Below are 16,493 nucleotides of genomic sequence, written 5' to 3'. Positions count from 1 at the left end.
ATCCCTTTTTTACTCGATATTTCGGCCTCATGGCATGGCTTGAATAAAAAACTGATACTGTTGTCTACCGCCATCTCAGGTGCTCTGAAGGATCAGTCAAGCCGCGCAGATAAATAGGAATCTACGTTAAGTGTGCGACTACTGCATTACGCGATTATTGTGCTGTCCAGATTGTACATGCTACTACCACCGACAGAGATGCGAGAGATAGCGGGAACATCACTGTTCAAGAAGACGGGTGGCAGTAATAACATATCGGTGTTAAGTACGAGCAGCGCACCAATTCAACAGCATAATGCTAGGTGGGTGGCAATTCAATATTTCCGCCCACATAAATCACACTGTTAGATTCTTCCGCATGCAGGAGACTGTGAATTTACACCATTTTTTTTTCTAAGCAAACGGAGGAGTTGTAATGTAATTTTTCGTAGGTTGTCATTTTGTGAGCGTACGCACCAGCACGCACGCTCACGCATAAGAGCGGCATCGAGAAGCGCTTTACTCTGGCGCGGTTATGGGCATACTCACCTGCCAGTGCTGCATTACGCAAGGGATGTCACAGTGACGGTGACATAAAAGGTGAAACATAAAAAGATAGGAAATCGTGAAGCATTTACAATAACGAATTTTCCGCCATTTTCCAATGTCCGGAAAATGGCGGAAAAGGTCGGCGCTTGCGTACGTGCCTATACGTTCCTTCTATTTTTTTTAACCTCGGTGAAAGCGAGACGGCACCGGCTGTTGCGGGCGTGGCGTAAGGGCGCGCCTACGCAGTTGGCACCGTGCGCAATCACTCACCTTCCGGCGCCGGAACGTGAGGTCATGCGTCGATACCAAGGCAACAATGAAATATGCCAACGTGAAATCAAAAGTAACGTCAACAAAAGATCAGATTTTCATATCAGAAAAGGCCATTCGGAGACAAGCCTATGATCTAGAGCTTCAGTTATTGGAAAAAGCCGCATACAGACATGTGAACGGTGCAGCTTCGAGGGCTGCATTTCTGCATGCTAGCCGGCGCCGCCATAGAAATCTAACTCATACCAATCTTCGCTTGAAAATGAAACTGCGGATGGGGGAGTGCTGTTATGGCATGAGACTTCATTAATAACAACATTGACGACCTGCAGACGTACAAACTGCCGCTTTTTATTCTCGTAATCGCCCTGAGTATTCATCTATTGCTGCGCTGGTTGCGGTGCCATTGTATCCTGTTTATGCTTCCTCAACATGTTAATACGTGAAAATTATCAGCCAGCTAAGTGTTGTCCGTGTAACAAGACATATTGCAGTAGCAAGAGACAAAAGACTTTGATGTGATACAGTTGTTCTTTCTGCCTAAGGCATAGCTGATAGAAAACCACACGAGAGGAATGACTTTGCTTGCCTGCAGGTTTCTCGGCCTCACCAACGATGTCCCCCTGAACACTGCTCACGACACGATTGCCACAACGTCAGGTAAGTACGTGGGCAGAGATGGTAGGACGCTAGCGTAATATACGCACCAGCGCTATCTCCCACATTTCAGAAGAGATTGCGTCATCCTTGACGCAATTTCACGGATGAAGGCTGCCAACGGTCACTTGATTACTGTTATAAAATAGACTGGAAAAGTAACACAGATAGTTACGTTGTGGCTACGTGTGAGTACCGCAGAGACGACGCGTGCGGCTGGAATTCTCCATGCCAACTGGACAGCGGCGCATTCCGAGTTCACCACAACATTTATGTGCGTAATAAATAACCTCGGTCGGTGAAGAGTAATTCGGTGTGTACAACTACGTTTTGCTCATAATACCAACGTCGAGTTGGCATAAGCAACCCTACATTAATTTTTCACATTTATGGGATTACAGTGAAATCTTGCCTTGAGCTATGTCCCTTTGACCCCCGCTTCCTCAAGTACTAGCTAGACCTGCAAACAACTTGAGAGGCAAGTGAAGCAGCTAAGCATATTTTGTGCCACACATATAGAGAGTAAATGATAAAATGTTGATTTTAACATGACCGCTACAAAACACCACAGTCAACGCGTTCTTTCAAAGAGCTTCGGACTTAGTTCGTATAATAGCCGAGAGTGAAGAACCATAATCAAGAGCTTCATTGTTCGTCTCTGACGAAATTTCAATGCGAACTAAGCATTCTGCAGTTTGAAAACGAAAAATGCAGCTGCCACGAGAAAGATTTGAAATCGGTGACGGATGCGGTAAAGTTTTGACACGACGAGCTATTGTTACCGGGCGTGCCACCAGCAAGTGCCAAGAACAGTCAATGTTTCAAAGCGATAGTGACCAGCACACTGTATGCAATGTTACACGAAATGTTACAAAGGCAAGTCGCGTTTTTGTAGCACCGTTCATCGGTCACATGTGCTAGCATTTTTTTGCGGTGGATTTGGACGTGTTCGTGTGTGAATACCATTGGGTATTCACAAAGCCAAGCTTTCAAGATAGAGAGATGAAAGTGGGCAAAAAAACTGGCATTTTGAAATTAACAAATGTTTACTGTGGGCTGAAAAGATAAGAAATTATTGAAAGAACTTCATAACCCTAGCCATTCTTTCTAACATCGATAAGTCATTCATAAGAGCGAATAAAAAACAAGTTCTTCTCACAGAGTTGCTGGCGTTGGCTTTCTTTTTGTGTAAAATAATGTAATTATCAAACTTCCACATTGAAGGTGTCAGCAAAACTTCTTTGTGAGTTCTAAACAACCCCGTATTGGTGTTTTAGTCGAACTTCCTGCTTTGCACTGTTTATTAGCAAATGAAGCTTTGCCTCGGAAACGTAGTATCACGAAGTGCGTGAGGAACTTCTCTGCTTTCAGGGCACGTAGATCAGTTGCACTACGGAAGCACCGATTTCTCGATTCCGATGGACAACACCGGCGCCTTTCACACACTTCAGAGTGCAAGACAGGAGAGCTTGGTGCAAGTACCAGGAAGCTACGAAAACAACGCGAGGTGAGCCCTTTGAAGAAGTGACCTCAGTGGCGTAGCCAGGCGGGGGGGGGGGGGGCACACCGGGCCCGTGCCCCTCCCCCCTCCGAATTTTTTTTCGCTATGGCATACAGAGCCCAAAGTGACACATGACCACATCTGCCTGCCCGGCCCCCACTTCAAATCAAGGAGGTGCCCCCCCCCCCCCCGCCGAAAAAAATTTCTGCCTACGCCTTTGAGTGACCTCACCTCCTAGACGGCAATGAACGTTATGTACAAAGGCGGGGTCAGGGAACGACGGAAGCTTGCGATGAAAATTTCGTAAACAAGGGGTGTGCGCTAGAGCCGACGTTTCGACAAGCGGACTTGTCGAAACGTTGGATTTGTCGAAACGGCGGCTCAAGCACGCTCCGCGTTTACGCATTTTTCATGTGCACAAATAGTGAGAAGATGACGATAAGCGATAGTGAACCTCCAATTAATGTGCGGATGCTGCGTGTATGCGCAAATATTCGACATCGGTAGTGCCTTTGGATCACCGTCGGCTCCTCAGAATTTCCTTAAAAGCACGGCACAATTCTCTCATCAGGAAACCGGTTGTTTCCAAGAGTAGTTCGCCGCAGCGCTTAGCGATGTGTTTTCCGGAAGTGCGTCGTAACGTACAGTCTCTACGGAAAAAAGATTAGCACAAGTGAACGGTTGCCGGAGCCGCAAATTGCGACACACGGCCCTCTTGTTCACGGGCACGCCGATAGCGAGATTGCCAAGCACATTCCACTTTCCAAAGCAGGGGAGGCCGGCGGACCGTCGGAAAGCAGCCCGTCTTGCTGTTGGCCCATCCGCAAGCCCATATCCTAAAGAAACGCTTCTTCATTGCTTATCGCCAGATGTGGCTATGGACACAATATCCTTTTCGTTTTTTTTTTTCGCTGAAGTTGCGAGAAGCCGTATCTTAATCGCAGTTGCCCACAAAAAGCTGCTTGTTGGAGTGCTTTCCGCCGGCCACCCCTGCTTCGGAAAATGGAATGTGCTTGGCACTCTCGATATCAGCGCGCTCGGTTGATATCGAGAGTGATATCGAGAGTATTGAAACTCAACGCCGCGTGTCGCAATCTTGTCGCTCAGGCAACCGGTAACTCGTGCCAATCTTCTTCCGTTGATATTGTGTACATTATCAACTCAGTTGCAACCTTCAAGGCCTTATGTTTAGAGCGAAGTCGTTTATGGCTAGGATCCGAGATTTCATGTCGTCCGCGTGGAAATACTCTTCCCTGTCAGAGTGAAAGAGCCATCAACAAAAGCGAACGCATATCGCCGCTCGTTGCGCCAAACAACTTGGCGTTGCGCAAAACACAAGAGGGCTAGAAAGGAACACTTAAACAGACAAGCGCAAACTAAGAACTGAAGTTTATTTCAGAAAATAACAACGCGGGGGGGGGGGGGGGGCGTATGTCAGAGCACTGCAAGCGCTGCAACTGCCGACCAATTCTTAATCAGAAAAAATTCTTAGCACGATCCGGTGATATATTAGAGAGGGAGATCCTCGAAGTGTTTAACATTGCGCGTGCCGGAGATACTTGCATCAGTTGCACGTCAGTAGCACTCCTAGAAAAACAATTACCTTTATGTCGCGATAGAGCCTGAGCATGTGATGTGACGTGTGTTTTTTTTTCCATGTATAAGTGTCAGTGGTTCCTGAAATAAACTTCTCTTGTTAGTTTGCGCTTATCTGTTTAAGTGTTCCTTTCTAGTCCTCGTGTGTTTTACGCAACGTTAAATTTTCCAGTATGCTACACCAACTCGCCCACATCAAGCTCCTTCTGAAATATACGCTTTCAGATAAACACAATTCACCGCTCAGTGCCTCATCAGGATGTACCCACGACTGATTGTCGCCTTGAAGTGTTACCGCGCAAGTTTGTCTTTGGCGAACTGACGCATGGTGTGTCTGTGTTACGTGCGAACGGTTGTAGCAGGATGTGCTTTCAAAATTACGGAGACGCCACTTACATCGTTTAGTGCAGTACAAGCTAGCTTATGGAAGTTAGCGACGCCGCGCTGCTGATACAATGACATTTGGGCGTAAAGCCTTCCATTACTTTTGGCGTCGCTGGCTGCACACGTCACGAGATCTGTACGCCTTGTACCTGTAGGACTTCTGGGGCCACTTCGAGTTACCATCGTAATATGGAGTACCATCAAGCCGACCACCCGTTCTCCTTCTACGGTACGTGTCCTTCTGTTTAACATCCTAACGCAGCGAATCCTAACCAAAAGCAGTGTAGCCAACAGAAACTGCTCCAAATGAAGTCTCTGCAAACAGTGGGCTTCTCCTTCTATCAAAACACTCCTTCCCTTTCTCCTTCGCCAATGCGATGCAGTATCCACGTTCAATCTTGGTTTACCTCTCTGCCTGTCCTATGCGCTTTCATAGGTCATACCCCTTGTCACATGTTCACTGCTTATACTAGAGATGAGGTAAGGCTTCATTATTGATAGCAGTGTACACAGTTTTATTACAGCAGAGCTGGTATGGTGGAGGTTTGCAGTGTCATAGATAGGAATTTATCATCATCATGAACAAGCACGCGCTCAATCACCGCCCAAACAGTCCGTACAGATTGTAAACAAGAGAAGCTGAAGCGGTGCAGCCCCTAATCGGCGTTTTCCGTTCGCGTGTTCCCTTAATTTTTAGTAGTAGACCTATGTGACGAGCAGTGAGATTTGACAGATTTTTGTGCAACATAAGCGTTATAGTGGAGAGCAAGCATAGCCATGTACCGAAAAGCAAAGGGTGGGAAACAGACAGCTGAGAGGGTAAAAGCCTAGCCAAGACAGGATCTGCTGTGGCCCAGCCTTGCGCGATGTAGTGTAAGCTGCGCTAATTTTTATGTAATGAATAAGCACCACTTGGAGCTTTCAATTAGAGAACCTGGTGAAACCTGGCACCCCAAAATGAAGGATCCTGCGGATGCCTATGGTGATCGTTGATCCGCAATAACCGGGTCGCTTGGTTTCCGAAGCCCGCCGCCACACGACACCGTGCGCATCCAAACAATGTGGGCCCTGCAGTGTACATTTCATAATCTGGGAGTGACGCTCATCGTGCGGCTGGCGCGAAACGGGCTGCGCACCAGCGATGCGCTTGGCACAGACAAGGGCTTCAAAAGGAGCAGCCAACGCGCCGGCCGGAGAGTCAGCGACGGACCGGCCTGCACACGCGTGTGCCCTCCGGTGGGGCGTAGGTTCGTGGGCGGTGTCGTGGCCCATGAGCTTAGGCGTTTTCTTTAATGTTTCTATTAATGTTTCTGCTAGAATAAATATTTGAGATTTTTGCATTGGCTGCTGCGATTCTCTGGGGCAGACAGCCCGATCCCTCTCAATAAATAACATCAGACTAGCGATTTGCTATTGGTGCACGCGTTCTACTCAATGGTGCGCTTGTTCCTTACTGTGCGCCACTGACCGCTTGCCTCGACTAACCGACCAAGACATTTCATAAGGCCCAAGAAGGAAGACAATGTAGGAGTTGAACGCCTATCTATAAACGCACGACAAACTATCGAATAATTGCCCATTCCAGCATTGAGTGCACTGTTCATAAAGGCTCCCCTAGAGCAATGACTCAGATAATACTTCCTTGTGTGCAAGAATTCTTAGGCTGCAATGTTCTAGAGTGTTTCCGTGTAATGCCGCTCAATGGCGAATCAACGCTTGCGTGTTACTGCATAGATCTGAGCAACGTCAGGACTGGTGTCCAGAGTCCGACCTCCATCAGAAGTGGCTGGGACGCAGTGCCCAGTACCAGCCTCGACGGCATCGTGCAGCCGTCAGCCACACTGGAAAAGTACTCGAGGCGAGTAAAGTTGAATGGAGCAACTAAGATGTGAGTCGGTATGCATGCTTGTGGTTCAGTTATGTTAGACCAGTGGTTCTCAGCCGTCGATGTGACGGGTAACCCTTGTGGACTGGTCGTAGTGGTGATGGACCCCTTGAGGTAACGAACCGGCGGGGGCGGCTGGTGTAACAGGCTCAGTTTTCAATTGAGCTCTCAATTTCAAATTGATGTTGTCCGGAACCACAAAACCGTTTTGGTTATCATACGCATGGTGGTCGCTCGCAGTTAGCAGTCTGATACCAATCTGTTTCTTTAAACTGCAGGGTCCCTGCTGAAACACTGAATTCACAAAGCAGTGCCGCATACGGTAAATATTTTTCCTTCTGTAGAGATTCCTACTGTGTGTGTGGACAGTGCCACTGAAGAGTACACTCCCTCTCCCCTGCGATCGAGGAAGCTATTATAAGTGCATTTATATGGGATATATTGAGTCAAAGTAGTCTCTGAAATATTGGTTTAAGACCAGGGCAGAAAACTGTAAAAAGGTCATAAGTCGGCAACTCGCTCATGAGCATACTAAATCAAACTCACCCAGACTATAGTGGGGCGGTGAGGCTGAGACTCAGTGAGTCCGGCTGAGTGATATTTTGGTGATATTGAGTCCAAGTTAGTCCGGTTGTGGAAAAGTTTGGTGATTCTGAATCCTAGTAAGCCCTAAGCGCACAATAGATTCCCTGAATAATACTGAGTAAGCTCCACATTATTATTGCCGACATGTGTTAAAGGTTAAATTTTCTGTACTAAAGATGACCTTATCCATAGCAATCATTAACGTCCACGTACGTTCAATGGCGTGCCTTAATCGGGAAATTGAATTGTATCAGTGGAAGTCCCGGTATATATACCTATCGACTTTATCGCTCCATTAATTACTCGTAAGTCACTGGCCTGGCAACCCTGGCTGACAGGCTCAAAACCTTGACATAGCATCGCCATAAGTTGTGGTGGCGAGCTGCGCCACGGAAATCAACACTTTTGCTATACGGAGCTGTGTGAAGCCCAGCTTAAATCCCTGGGATCCGTCATCCGCACATTCTAGCCCAGCTGCGAGAGTGAAGCCTGACGAGAGGGAGAGCACAGCTGTAGCTCAGTGAATGAGAGGGTAGCTTAGTGTAGCAAGTTGAGACTGGTAGAGAAAATATAGCGACGTGGAGAGGTTGAATCTCGGTATAGGGGAGCAGAGTGAAGACGAAGCTATGGTGGTAACGGGGCAGATGGTGTGGAGAGAAGGAGAGAGCAGGAGCACGATTGCCTGTGCCGGTGAAAGGAGTCGACCAATGGCAGCGCTCGTTCGAGCAAAGGTGGTGCTCGTGAGAAAGGAGGAAGACAGTGCCGTGGCATTGGCAAAAGCGGATTAAAGGCGCGCTGATGCCACCGGCTTCGCTCTTCAATCAGCCTTCGCGACGTTAAGTAAGTTGAACCTGCGCACACTTCTTATTTTCAGGGCTCGCACGCATGTCCCAAAACGGAGTCGCCGGTTTCCAGCCACCGGCCTCCGGCGGTAGTGACTCAACCGCTGCTCTCGAACCTATGGTGAGACGTCTTCAAATAGGGGAAGAATCCGACACCATGAGAAACGGCGACAGGTGAGTCCACCTTTTGACGGTAGAGCTGAATGCTTGTTCCTAGCAGGTTCAGGCATCTAACGTTTAAATTGGAGCACATAGGCGCCACACCTGCTCGCGCCACCACTTTAGGCGGTGTCTCCATGTTGATCAAATATAGAAACACACGCGCGCACCTAAATGCATGTGCGTACACAAGGAGTTCCAGGTAAGCAAGTATATCGCATTGGTCATAAGTATGAAACCGTTGTAAAGGATCCGACTGTTATTTTTTTTTTCATTCTCACAGAAAGATGTTATTTGTGCAGGCGAAATGCCCGAGGCCCGGACATGGTATACTCCAACCGTACATCCGTATTTATTTATTTATTTATTTATTTATTTATTTATTTATTTATTTATTTATTTATTTATTTATTTCAACACTGCTGCCCTAAGCTGAGGTCATAGTAGGAGGGCAATACACAAAGTCAGTAGAATAACGAAAGGTTTATAGAACCATCAAATATGCAAACGATTGCAGGAAAAGATAGGTTACAGTAATATATGACACCACACAGTGCTCAAATAAATTCATAAAATGAACTTGCATATATTTGCTACATTACTCAAGTGTAATTCAGTGAACTCAAGTGAACACCACTTGGGCCATAAAACAGCAACATCACATCCCGTGCAAAGTACCTGAAACAAAGAAAATAAGGAATTAACATGTGTTTGTTCTTGGTTGTGCAAAGGTGAGGCAACCCACAAGTGTAAATGGCGGATGAGTGTACGTGGGATGCCATTTGATTGGCACTATTCTTGTTATTTGTGCCTTCCATTTTATTAGCGAATTCCGAGAACGCTTTGATGTTTGTTATATATGGGTGCAGTTCATTCCAGTCTCTAATGGCAAGTGGAAAAGATGAATGTTTAAAAGTTGAATTAGTGTAGGAGTATTTAATTAGTTTATTTGCATGCTTCTGACGATATATAAATGTATATCCTCCTTACTGTCCCGCATATTCGTATGGCAGCCCTTCGTAAAGCGTTACAATTCGACAATGACCAACCGACACACATGTGGACTGTTTTCTGCGACTCGAAGGCGGCACTGCAGTCTCTACTGTCAGCCTTACGCCGCGGGCCACACGAACAGAGGTTATACACCACCTAACTGAGAAAGGACATCAAATCACTTTTAATGGTTACCCAGACACTTCGGAATCATCGGCAATCAATCTGCACGCTCAGCCCATGCAGAAGAACATGAACTACACCTACCGATTTCTAGGACCGACGCTGTACGCAAACTCTGCTTACATGCTCGCCAACGCACCACGTCACAGTTGAATGAGCCTCACTTCAAGGATGCTCGATTGCACTCATTTGACCCTACCTTCAGTCTTCAAGTGCCATCGAGGCTTCGCCGAGTAGACGCGACCCTTTTGTGTAGACTGTTATGCCAGGGCTCCCAACCCAAACTTACTTGCTTCGGCAAGGTATTCAAGCTGGTAGAACGTCTGACGCAAGTGGCGCACCATCGATACACTGTCTGATGCAACCAACGTCAACACCAGCGAGGATGGTGCAAACGGGTGCCAACAAAGGCGGGAACGCAACCGACGGCAATTCCTCACGCAACGTGCGGCAAGCCCTCTCATCCACGGATCCGATTCCAGCCAGCGAACAACGGCGGTTCCTGATTGGAGGCTTCGAACAACTGGCTGATGCCAGGGGTCGGCCAGGGCTATAAAAGAACCAAGCTTCGCGGGGAAAGGGACAGCGAAGAAATCGCGAGTCGTCGTCGCACCTTAGTGCGAGCCCAATAAGATATCGGCCCCAGTGCCGAGTATGTAACGCCTGCGTTTATATGTATATAAATTTGCCTTAACTCACCGTCGCCTTGTCCGCTCCGTCTATCAGCTCCGCGCAGATGCAGCCGCAAGCTGAGACATCAGATACCCAACAAGACTGTGCTTCTGCGTTGCGTTTACCAACGCCTATGCTTTCCGCATCGGGATGTCCGACACCGCAGCCTGTGACCACTGTGGCAACGCAGAAACAATTGGACATGTTATTCGCGACTGCCCACTGTACAGTGTACAACGAATATTCCTTTGCAACGCGCTCAACAAGTCGGATGACCGACCTTTGTCCGAGGAAATAATTCTGTGCCATCGACAAGACGCAATGTCGTAGAAGGTCATACAAGCGTTACTGCGCTTATTGCGATCGCCCGGCCTTTTGAACGATTGTAACCAGAACACCCATCCAGTGTGTATTGTTTTTATCTTGTGTGTGTACGTGCGTTTTTTTGTCCTCTTTTTCTCCCCCTCTCTCTCTCCAGACCCTCTTTCTTGCCCCTACTTCCCCACCCCAGTGCTGGTTAGCAAAGCAGATGCTAATATCTGGTTACTCTCCCGGCATTCTTTTTTTTTTCATCTCTCTGTTCTTATGGCCAAGGTGTGTGTTATAACGTGTATGCAAAAGACGAATTGCCAACAAAAAAGCCACCATCTGATGAAGAAAACAGATGCGCAAAATATCGCCGTAAATGCTTCAATTATAACTTTGCCATTGCTGGATGTACAGTGCTGGATGTTTGCTTGCAGGAATGAAGGTGGCACCTGTAATGTTCTGCCACTACCGGAGGACGGCACAGCTTCCTTCCACGGTTTGTTTGCGGAGGCTTTCATAAACTTTATACCTTCCTTAGCAGCGAACACAACCTCAGGATTAGCATATCTTGCCTCATAAAACAAACAAACCTTAGTATAAGGATACTCTGTTGCGCAATGTATGCGCAGAAATTAATAACAACCTAGCTCACCAAAAGTAAAGCAACACCATTTTTTTAACTTTAAATAGAGTAAGCTGATCTTCAGCAAAGAAGTTACGGACAGGTTCAAATACCTCCAGCACAAGTGAGCGTGAGTGAACGATCTTTCAATGCCTAGGTACTGAGTGATGCTATCTTCCGGAGTTTCTAAACGTACGTTCATTCTTCATCCTTGCTCTCTAAACAGCTTCGCAGCAGTTGCAACTGTTTGGGAGAAATTATCGCAGTGGACAAACGCTGGGTATTCATTCAGACGTTACATATTATTGCTGAGAATGTCGAACACACATTCTTGGTAGCGTCAATAGGGTCTGAATTACCAAGGAAATTGCTAATAAGTCCAGCTGTCACCTCTGGCCTGAACAATATACAAGGATCTTGTCCTCTAAGCAACTATATCTTCAATATATGTAACATCTCAGCACTTCCACAAAAACCCTCAACTGAAACTCTATGCAGAGCTATGAAAAGAGACACATTGTTAGTGCCGCTTATACATTTGCCAACACTCAACCAACACTTTTCTTTCAGGGCTTACATACCCGACCATAACCGGAAGTAGCGGCCTCCCAGTTCCAGCGTCTAGAAGCGGCGCCTGCCATTCAGTCCCCTGTACAAGCCGTGTAGGCATCGAAGAAACCATGCGTGGTAATGACGCGAGGTGAGCGCGTATGTCCAGTAGTCCTCTTCACTGGGCAAATGAGGGTACATAGGACGGCGTCTGCTGTTTTCCCACAGACGTTTCTTGTGATTGATGTCTGGATTATTCCAATGGTAATATATTAGCTGGAGCTCTCAGCGTACATCATTGAGGTCTACAATTCTTGTGTAAATGCGCGAAGACTGAGCAACCCCATTACACTAAATTATATCGCATTGATCGGCATTGCGCGTTTAACGAAGAAATCCAATAGCATAAATCCTAGTGAACAAAGTAATGATAAATCCTCGATTAGGGGGTGTCGTTGGAGCCAACGCTTCGAGAAGTGGACTTCCTTGAATCAACTTGTTTTCATTGTAATAATTCCGATTGGAGCTAATTTAATTGTGCTTTTCATACATAACAGAAAGAGACAATGTTTGAAATAGTCGTAATTTAACATTACTGGCGACGCAGAAGGAGTCGGAAAAAGGGCTGAAACTTATTACTCCCTCGGATAAGCAGTCTTGTTCAGTGTATGTATTGTCACGGGCGAAGATGGCAGAAAATGACGACGACGAAGTGCTGAGAGAAACGAGCATGGACTGCGGCAACGTTGTACGCTTTTGTTATCATATAGCCTGTGTATATTGTAGCGATGCTGAAGCACACAGGCTAATAAAACAAGCGTATTTATTAAGGGCGAACCTGTGCCCACAACTAAAAGGGACTGCGGTCTTAAAACTGCCAGTCAGTCGAACACCAAAGATGTCGATCAGCTGTTGTCTTCTTACTTTCCCCGAGAGGCACACGAGCGCGTGGCGCATGCGAGCCGGGTCCGGCCAGGTGCTCGTGCCACGATGGTCACTGCGTGGCACTAGGATACGGCGCGCAGTGTCCTGTGTGCAAGTTGACGAGCGCGCTATTTGAATGCGGCCAATATGTCGCGGCAATATACTTTCTTAACCGTAACATCTTTGGTGGAGGTGCGGGGTAGAAACTTCCGCGTAACAATAATTTCACGTCCAACAGCAGACTTCAAGGCCTTATCTTCAAGACTTCTAAATATCACGCTTAGGATGCGCAAGTTTTCTCCATGTTTTGGCCAAGAAACTGTATTTGCCACCTTTCTGGTCGAGTTGTACCCTACACTCCCAGAGAAAAAGGTCGACATATTCACTAATTGCTAACACTTTACTTGTCACAAAACATCTTAGTAAGTCGACGTAGTAAAATGCACATTAGGGAAATTTGCTACCTGGCTAGTAAGCGCATAGTACTAACTCGAATGGTTAGTCCGTTACTAAGTTCTTAGTAAGTGTACTAGAAATTAGCAGCCGTACGAAAAATAGAGAACAGCAATAACCCAACTAACCCAGCGTGCAGAGGACAAGCAAATAACCCAGCGCGCAGTGGACAGGGGCACGTGTAATCTGGCAGTGGTTTCTTCTTTTTAATCCCTCTCCCCCCAGTGTAGGGTAGCAAAACGGACGCACGTGTGGTTGACCTTCCTGCCTTTCATTCCTTTCTCTTTCCTCCTCCTCCTCCTTTCACTAGCTTTACTATCCACTGGCTTGTAAAGAGGTGTCGCGCAAGTAGTAAAATACGCTCGAAAGCAGTGACTACATGTATTTACTGTTTATTAACAATATAGTTGTGTACATTAAGGCATTAATAATTAAATCAAGACAAGAAGTTTGTTATTCGAATCACCAGAAAAATATTTTTAGTTTTTTTTTTTCCTCAGCGTTTGGCATCCCAGCAAGCCAAATGCGTCAATCTTCATAGTTCAACATGGCAACTGATCGATAAATACAAATTCCCGAAGTTAGCACTATGGTTAAGCAAGCAGGAAGGAAGGAACAGGCAGAAAGATAGGGAGGTTAGCCAGTTCTTAGACCGGCTGGCTACCTTGTGTTGGGGAAAGGGGAAATGAATGAGAATAGAAAGAGACGATGCAAAAACAAAAAATAAAGAGCAGAGAAACAAAAAATAAAAAGAAAGTAAATGGTCATGCTGTTTAAAGTCTGCTTCTACGCCCAGCTGTCCCTAAAGAACACGACAAAGCTATCAACGTCTTCCATGCTGGGGGCGGATTCGGCCAGTGTCCCAATGTCCCAGGACCCTTTGATCTGACAAAGGGCCCATTACGAAGTCGTTCCGAGGTATTCGAAGGTTCTTTTCTGGGCGCACTGAGACAGATATTAACAAAGATGGACAATTGTTTCTTCGCAGCTCCAGTTATTGCATGTAGGGTTGTGCATCATTTCGATCCGAAAAGAGTAGGCATTCGTAAAGAGCACGCCAGGCCACAGGCGGCACAGAAGCGTCTCCTCAGCTCAAAGATATTCCAGACGGAATACGGAGCTGGAGATTGGTATCCAAGCTGTCTGGATGGGAGTTGAATTCCGCCGAGTGCCCAGTGCAGGTATGAGTTCACGTGGGAGGGAAAAAGAGAAAGAGCGAGAGAGAAGGCTCTTTATATACAGTGACAAAAAAAAATGTTGTCTACAAAGTACAATGTGCTCAACTTCCCAAGCACCTGTATGTGTCAAGGAAAATGCTGGTACACGTGCCTTCTCGTTTTCAGCAACGTCGAATCTTAAAATTTCTTTTCCGGCTTCTCGGAGTCATTAACTAAGTTGGTAAACGGTAAGGTGACTTACATCGCCACCATTACACTCTCACTTCCACAACCAGTGAAATAGTACTTCCATAAAAGGTATATTCTGTTCGTCAAGCTCTTTATCGAGAGAACGTGACGATGTCTTTCAAAAAAAAAAATATCAATGCACCTATTACATTCCATTCTCCGGTTACTCGCAGCAGTGCTACTGGCTCCACGCAATGGAAACAGCGCAAGGACGGTGTCCGTGGCGAAGTCAACCGCGTCAAGAAACCACCAAGGGAACGACGCCACACATGCGAGATATGCGACAAATCATTTCAATGGGACAGTCATCTCGTGAACCATCGCCGTACTCATACGGGCGAGAAACCCTACCAATGCGAGACATGCACCCAATGCTTTGCCGAGTCGGGAGCTCTTCGTAGACATCAACGCACGCATACAGGCGAGAGGCCGTTTAAATGCGAAATATGTGGTTATTCATTCCCAACACGCTACCATCTTCAAAGACATCGACGAATGCATACAGGCGAGAGGCCGTTTAAATGCGAAATATGTGGTCATTCATTCCCGACAGGCTACCGTCTTCAAAGTCATCGACGAACGCATACAGGCGAGAGGCCGTTTAAATGCGAAATATGTGGTCATTCATTCCCGACAGGCTACCGTCTTCAAAGTCATCGACGAACGCATACAAGCGAGAGGCCGTTTAAATGCGAAATATGTGGTCGTTCATTCACGGCATTCAGCTCTCTTCAAAGACATCGACGAACGCGCACAGACCGTGGACTCTGTAAGCCTCCCGCGCAAAGAAAGCATCACAGTCACTTCGAGAAGTGATATATCAATTAGTAACTCCACTGTCGTACAGGCGTGTGCGCTTCACTAGCGAAATGAGCATGGAATCCATCCTGTACACAAAAGAAATGTTTCTACGTGTCCACCTTAATCGCGTGAATGAACCTCCATTGCAGTCTGCACACTGCAGTCTTGCGGTGCAGTTATTTTTATTTTTAAAGTGTTTTTTAACTTACCTCTTTCCTTATGTGTCATGCATACGCGTGCTCTCGTAGCAGCCTAATCGTACTTGCATAAGTCAATTTTATAGCTCAACTTTTATTTCAAGACGTGAGAAAGAAGCGGTGCAGTACAAAGAATACTGCCTTTCTTTCTTGAAAATAAAACAAAAATGATTAAAACCCCGTGTGTGAGATGTCTGCTTCTCGTCTCGTGACAAAGAGCTGTAATGGACGCACGTAGTTAAGCAATATTATCTGGCTTTTGGAAATCACGAGAATAAACGTCATCGCCTCAAGTATTTAGTGTGGTCTAATGGAGAAGAATTTTGGAGATCCTTCCCTGTGTTTGCCTTTCGGATACATAGCTATGTTCATTGACGGGGCCATACCAGGGATGTCTCTAGGGAAACCCAAATTGACTGCACTTGGTGTGTTGTGTGAAATCATTCAGTTGAAATAGCCGCACAGAAACCTCTGCGAGATGTAATTAGCCATTCGCGCTGTGAAGCTTGGTTGAATTGCTTGTGTGCCATAATTACTATCGCGATACATATGTGGGATTATATGGCGTGTTTACTCATGCTAAAAGACTGGGCGTGCAAACACAGACAACGGAGACGTCAAGACACCACAAACGCCCAGGCGCAATCTTACTGATGCATTTGTTTGTTTTATGTCGGGAACTTTGTTGGTAAGAATTATGATGGAAATTAAATGTGGAACGATCATTCCAATCGTGGACTGCAAACATATTTGCTTGATCTTGGAATTATATTGTAAGTTTTAAAGAAGCGTCGTTTATACCATGCAGATCCTCTCTTCTGACACGGTTTTATTGCTAGAACTGTGAATTTATTATTGCCTTACGTGAGAAATGCATCCGCGCAAGCGAAGAGTAACACTGTGTACAGTCTTAAGGCATACTTACGCTTACGGGATATTGATTGATGATAAAGAAACCTATTGCAATGTCTATTTGC

At 46.3% G+C, this 16,493-nt stretch overlaps 1 protein-coding gene across 2 annotated transcripts in view; it reads left to right on the top strand.

The window, feature by feature from the left end:
* The window catches only part of LOC119405216 (zinc finger protein 768-like), a 29,784-nt gene extending 13,720 nt beyond the window's left edge, over window positions 1-16,064 (top strand). Inside the window, exons 4-5 of one of the 2 annotated variants that reach the window (XM_049419233.1) lie at window positions 171-302; window positions 14,692-16,064. In XM_049419233.1, coding sequence (XP_049275190.1) covers window positions 171-302; window positions 14,692-15,334 — 775 coding nt within the window. In that variant the 3' untranslated portion in view covers window positions 15,335-16,064. Of the gene's footprint in view, window positions 1-170; window positions 303-1,393; window positions 1,806-14,691 lie in introns of those variants that run through there. The other variant, XM_049419234.1, reaches the window with a different exon arrangement.
* Window positions 16,065-16,493: the final 429 nt, after the last annotated feature.

Source organism: Rhipicephalus sanguineus, chromosome 9 (assembly GCF_013339695.2).
Source record: "Rhipicephalus sanguineus isolate Rsan-2018 chromosome 9, BIME_Rsan_1.4, whole genome shotgun sequence".
NCBI lineage: Eukaryota > Metazoa > Arthropoda > Arachnida > Ixodida > Ixodidae > Rhipicephalus > Rhipicephalus sanguineus.
This window is presented reverse-complemented; position numbering and strand designations above follow the sequence as displayed.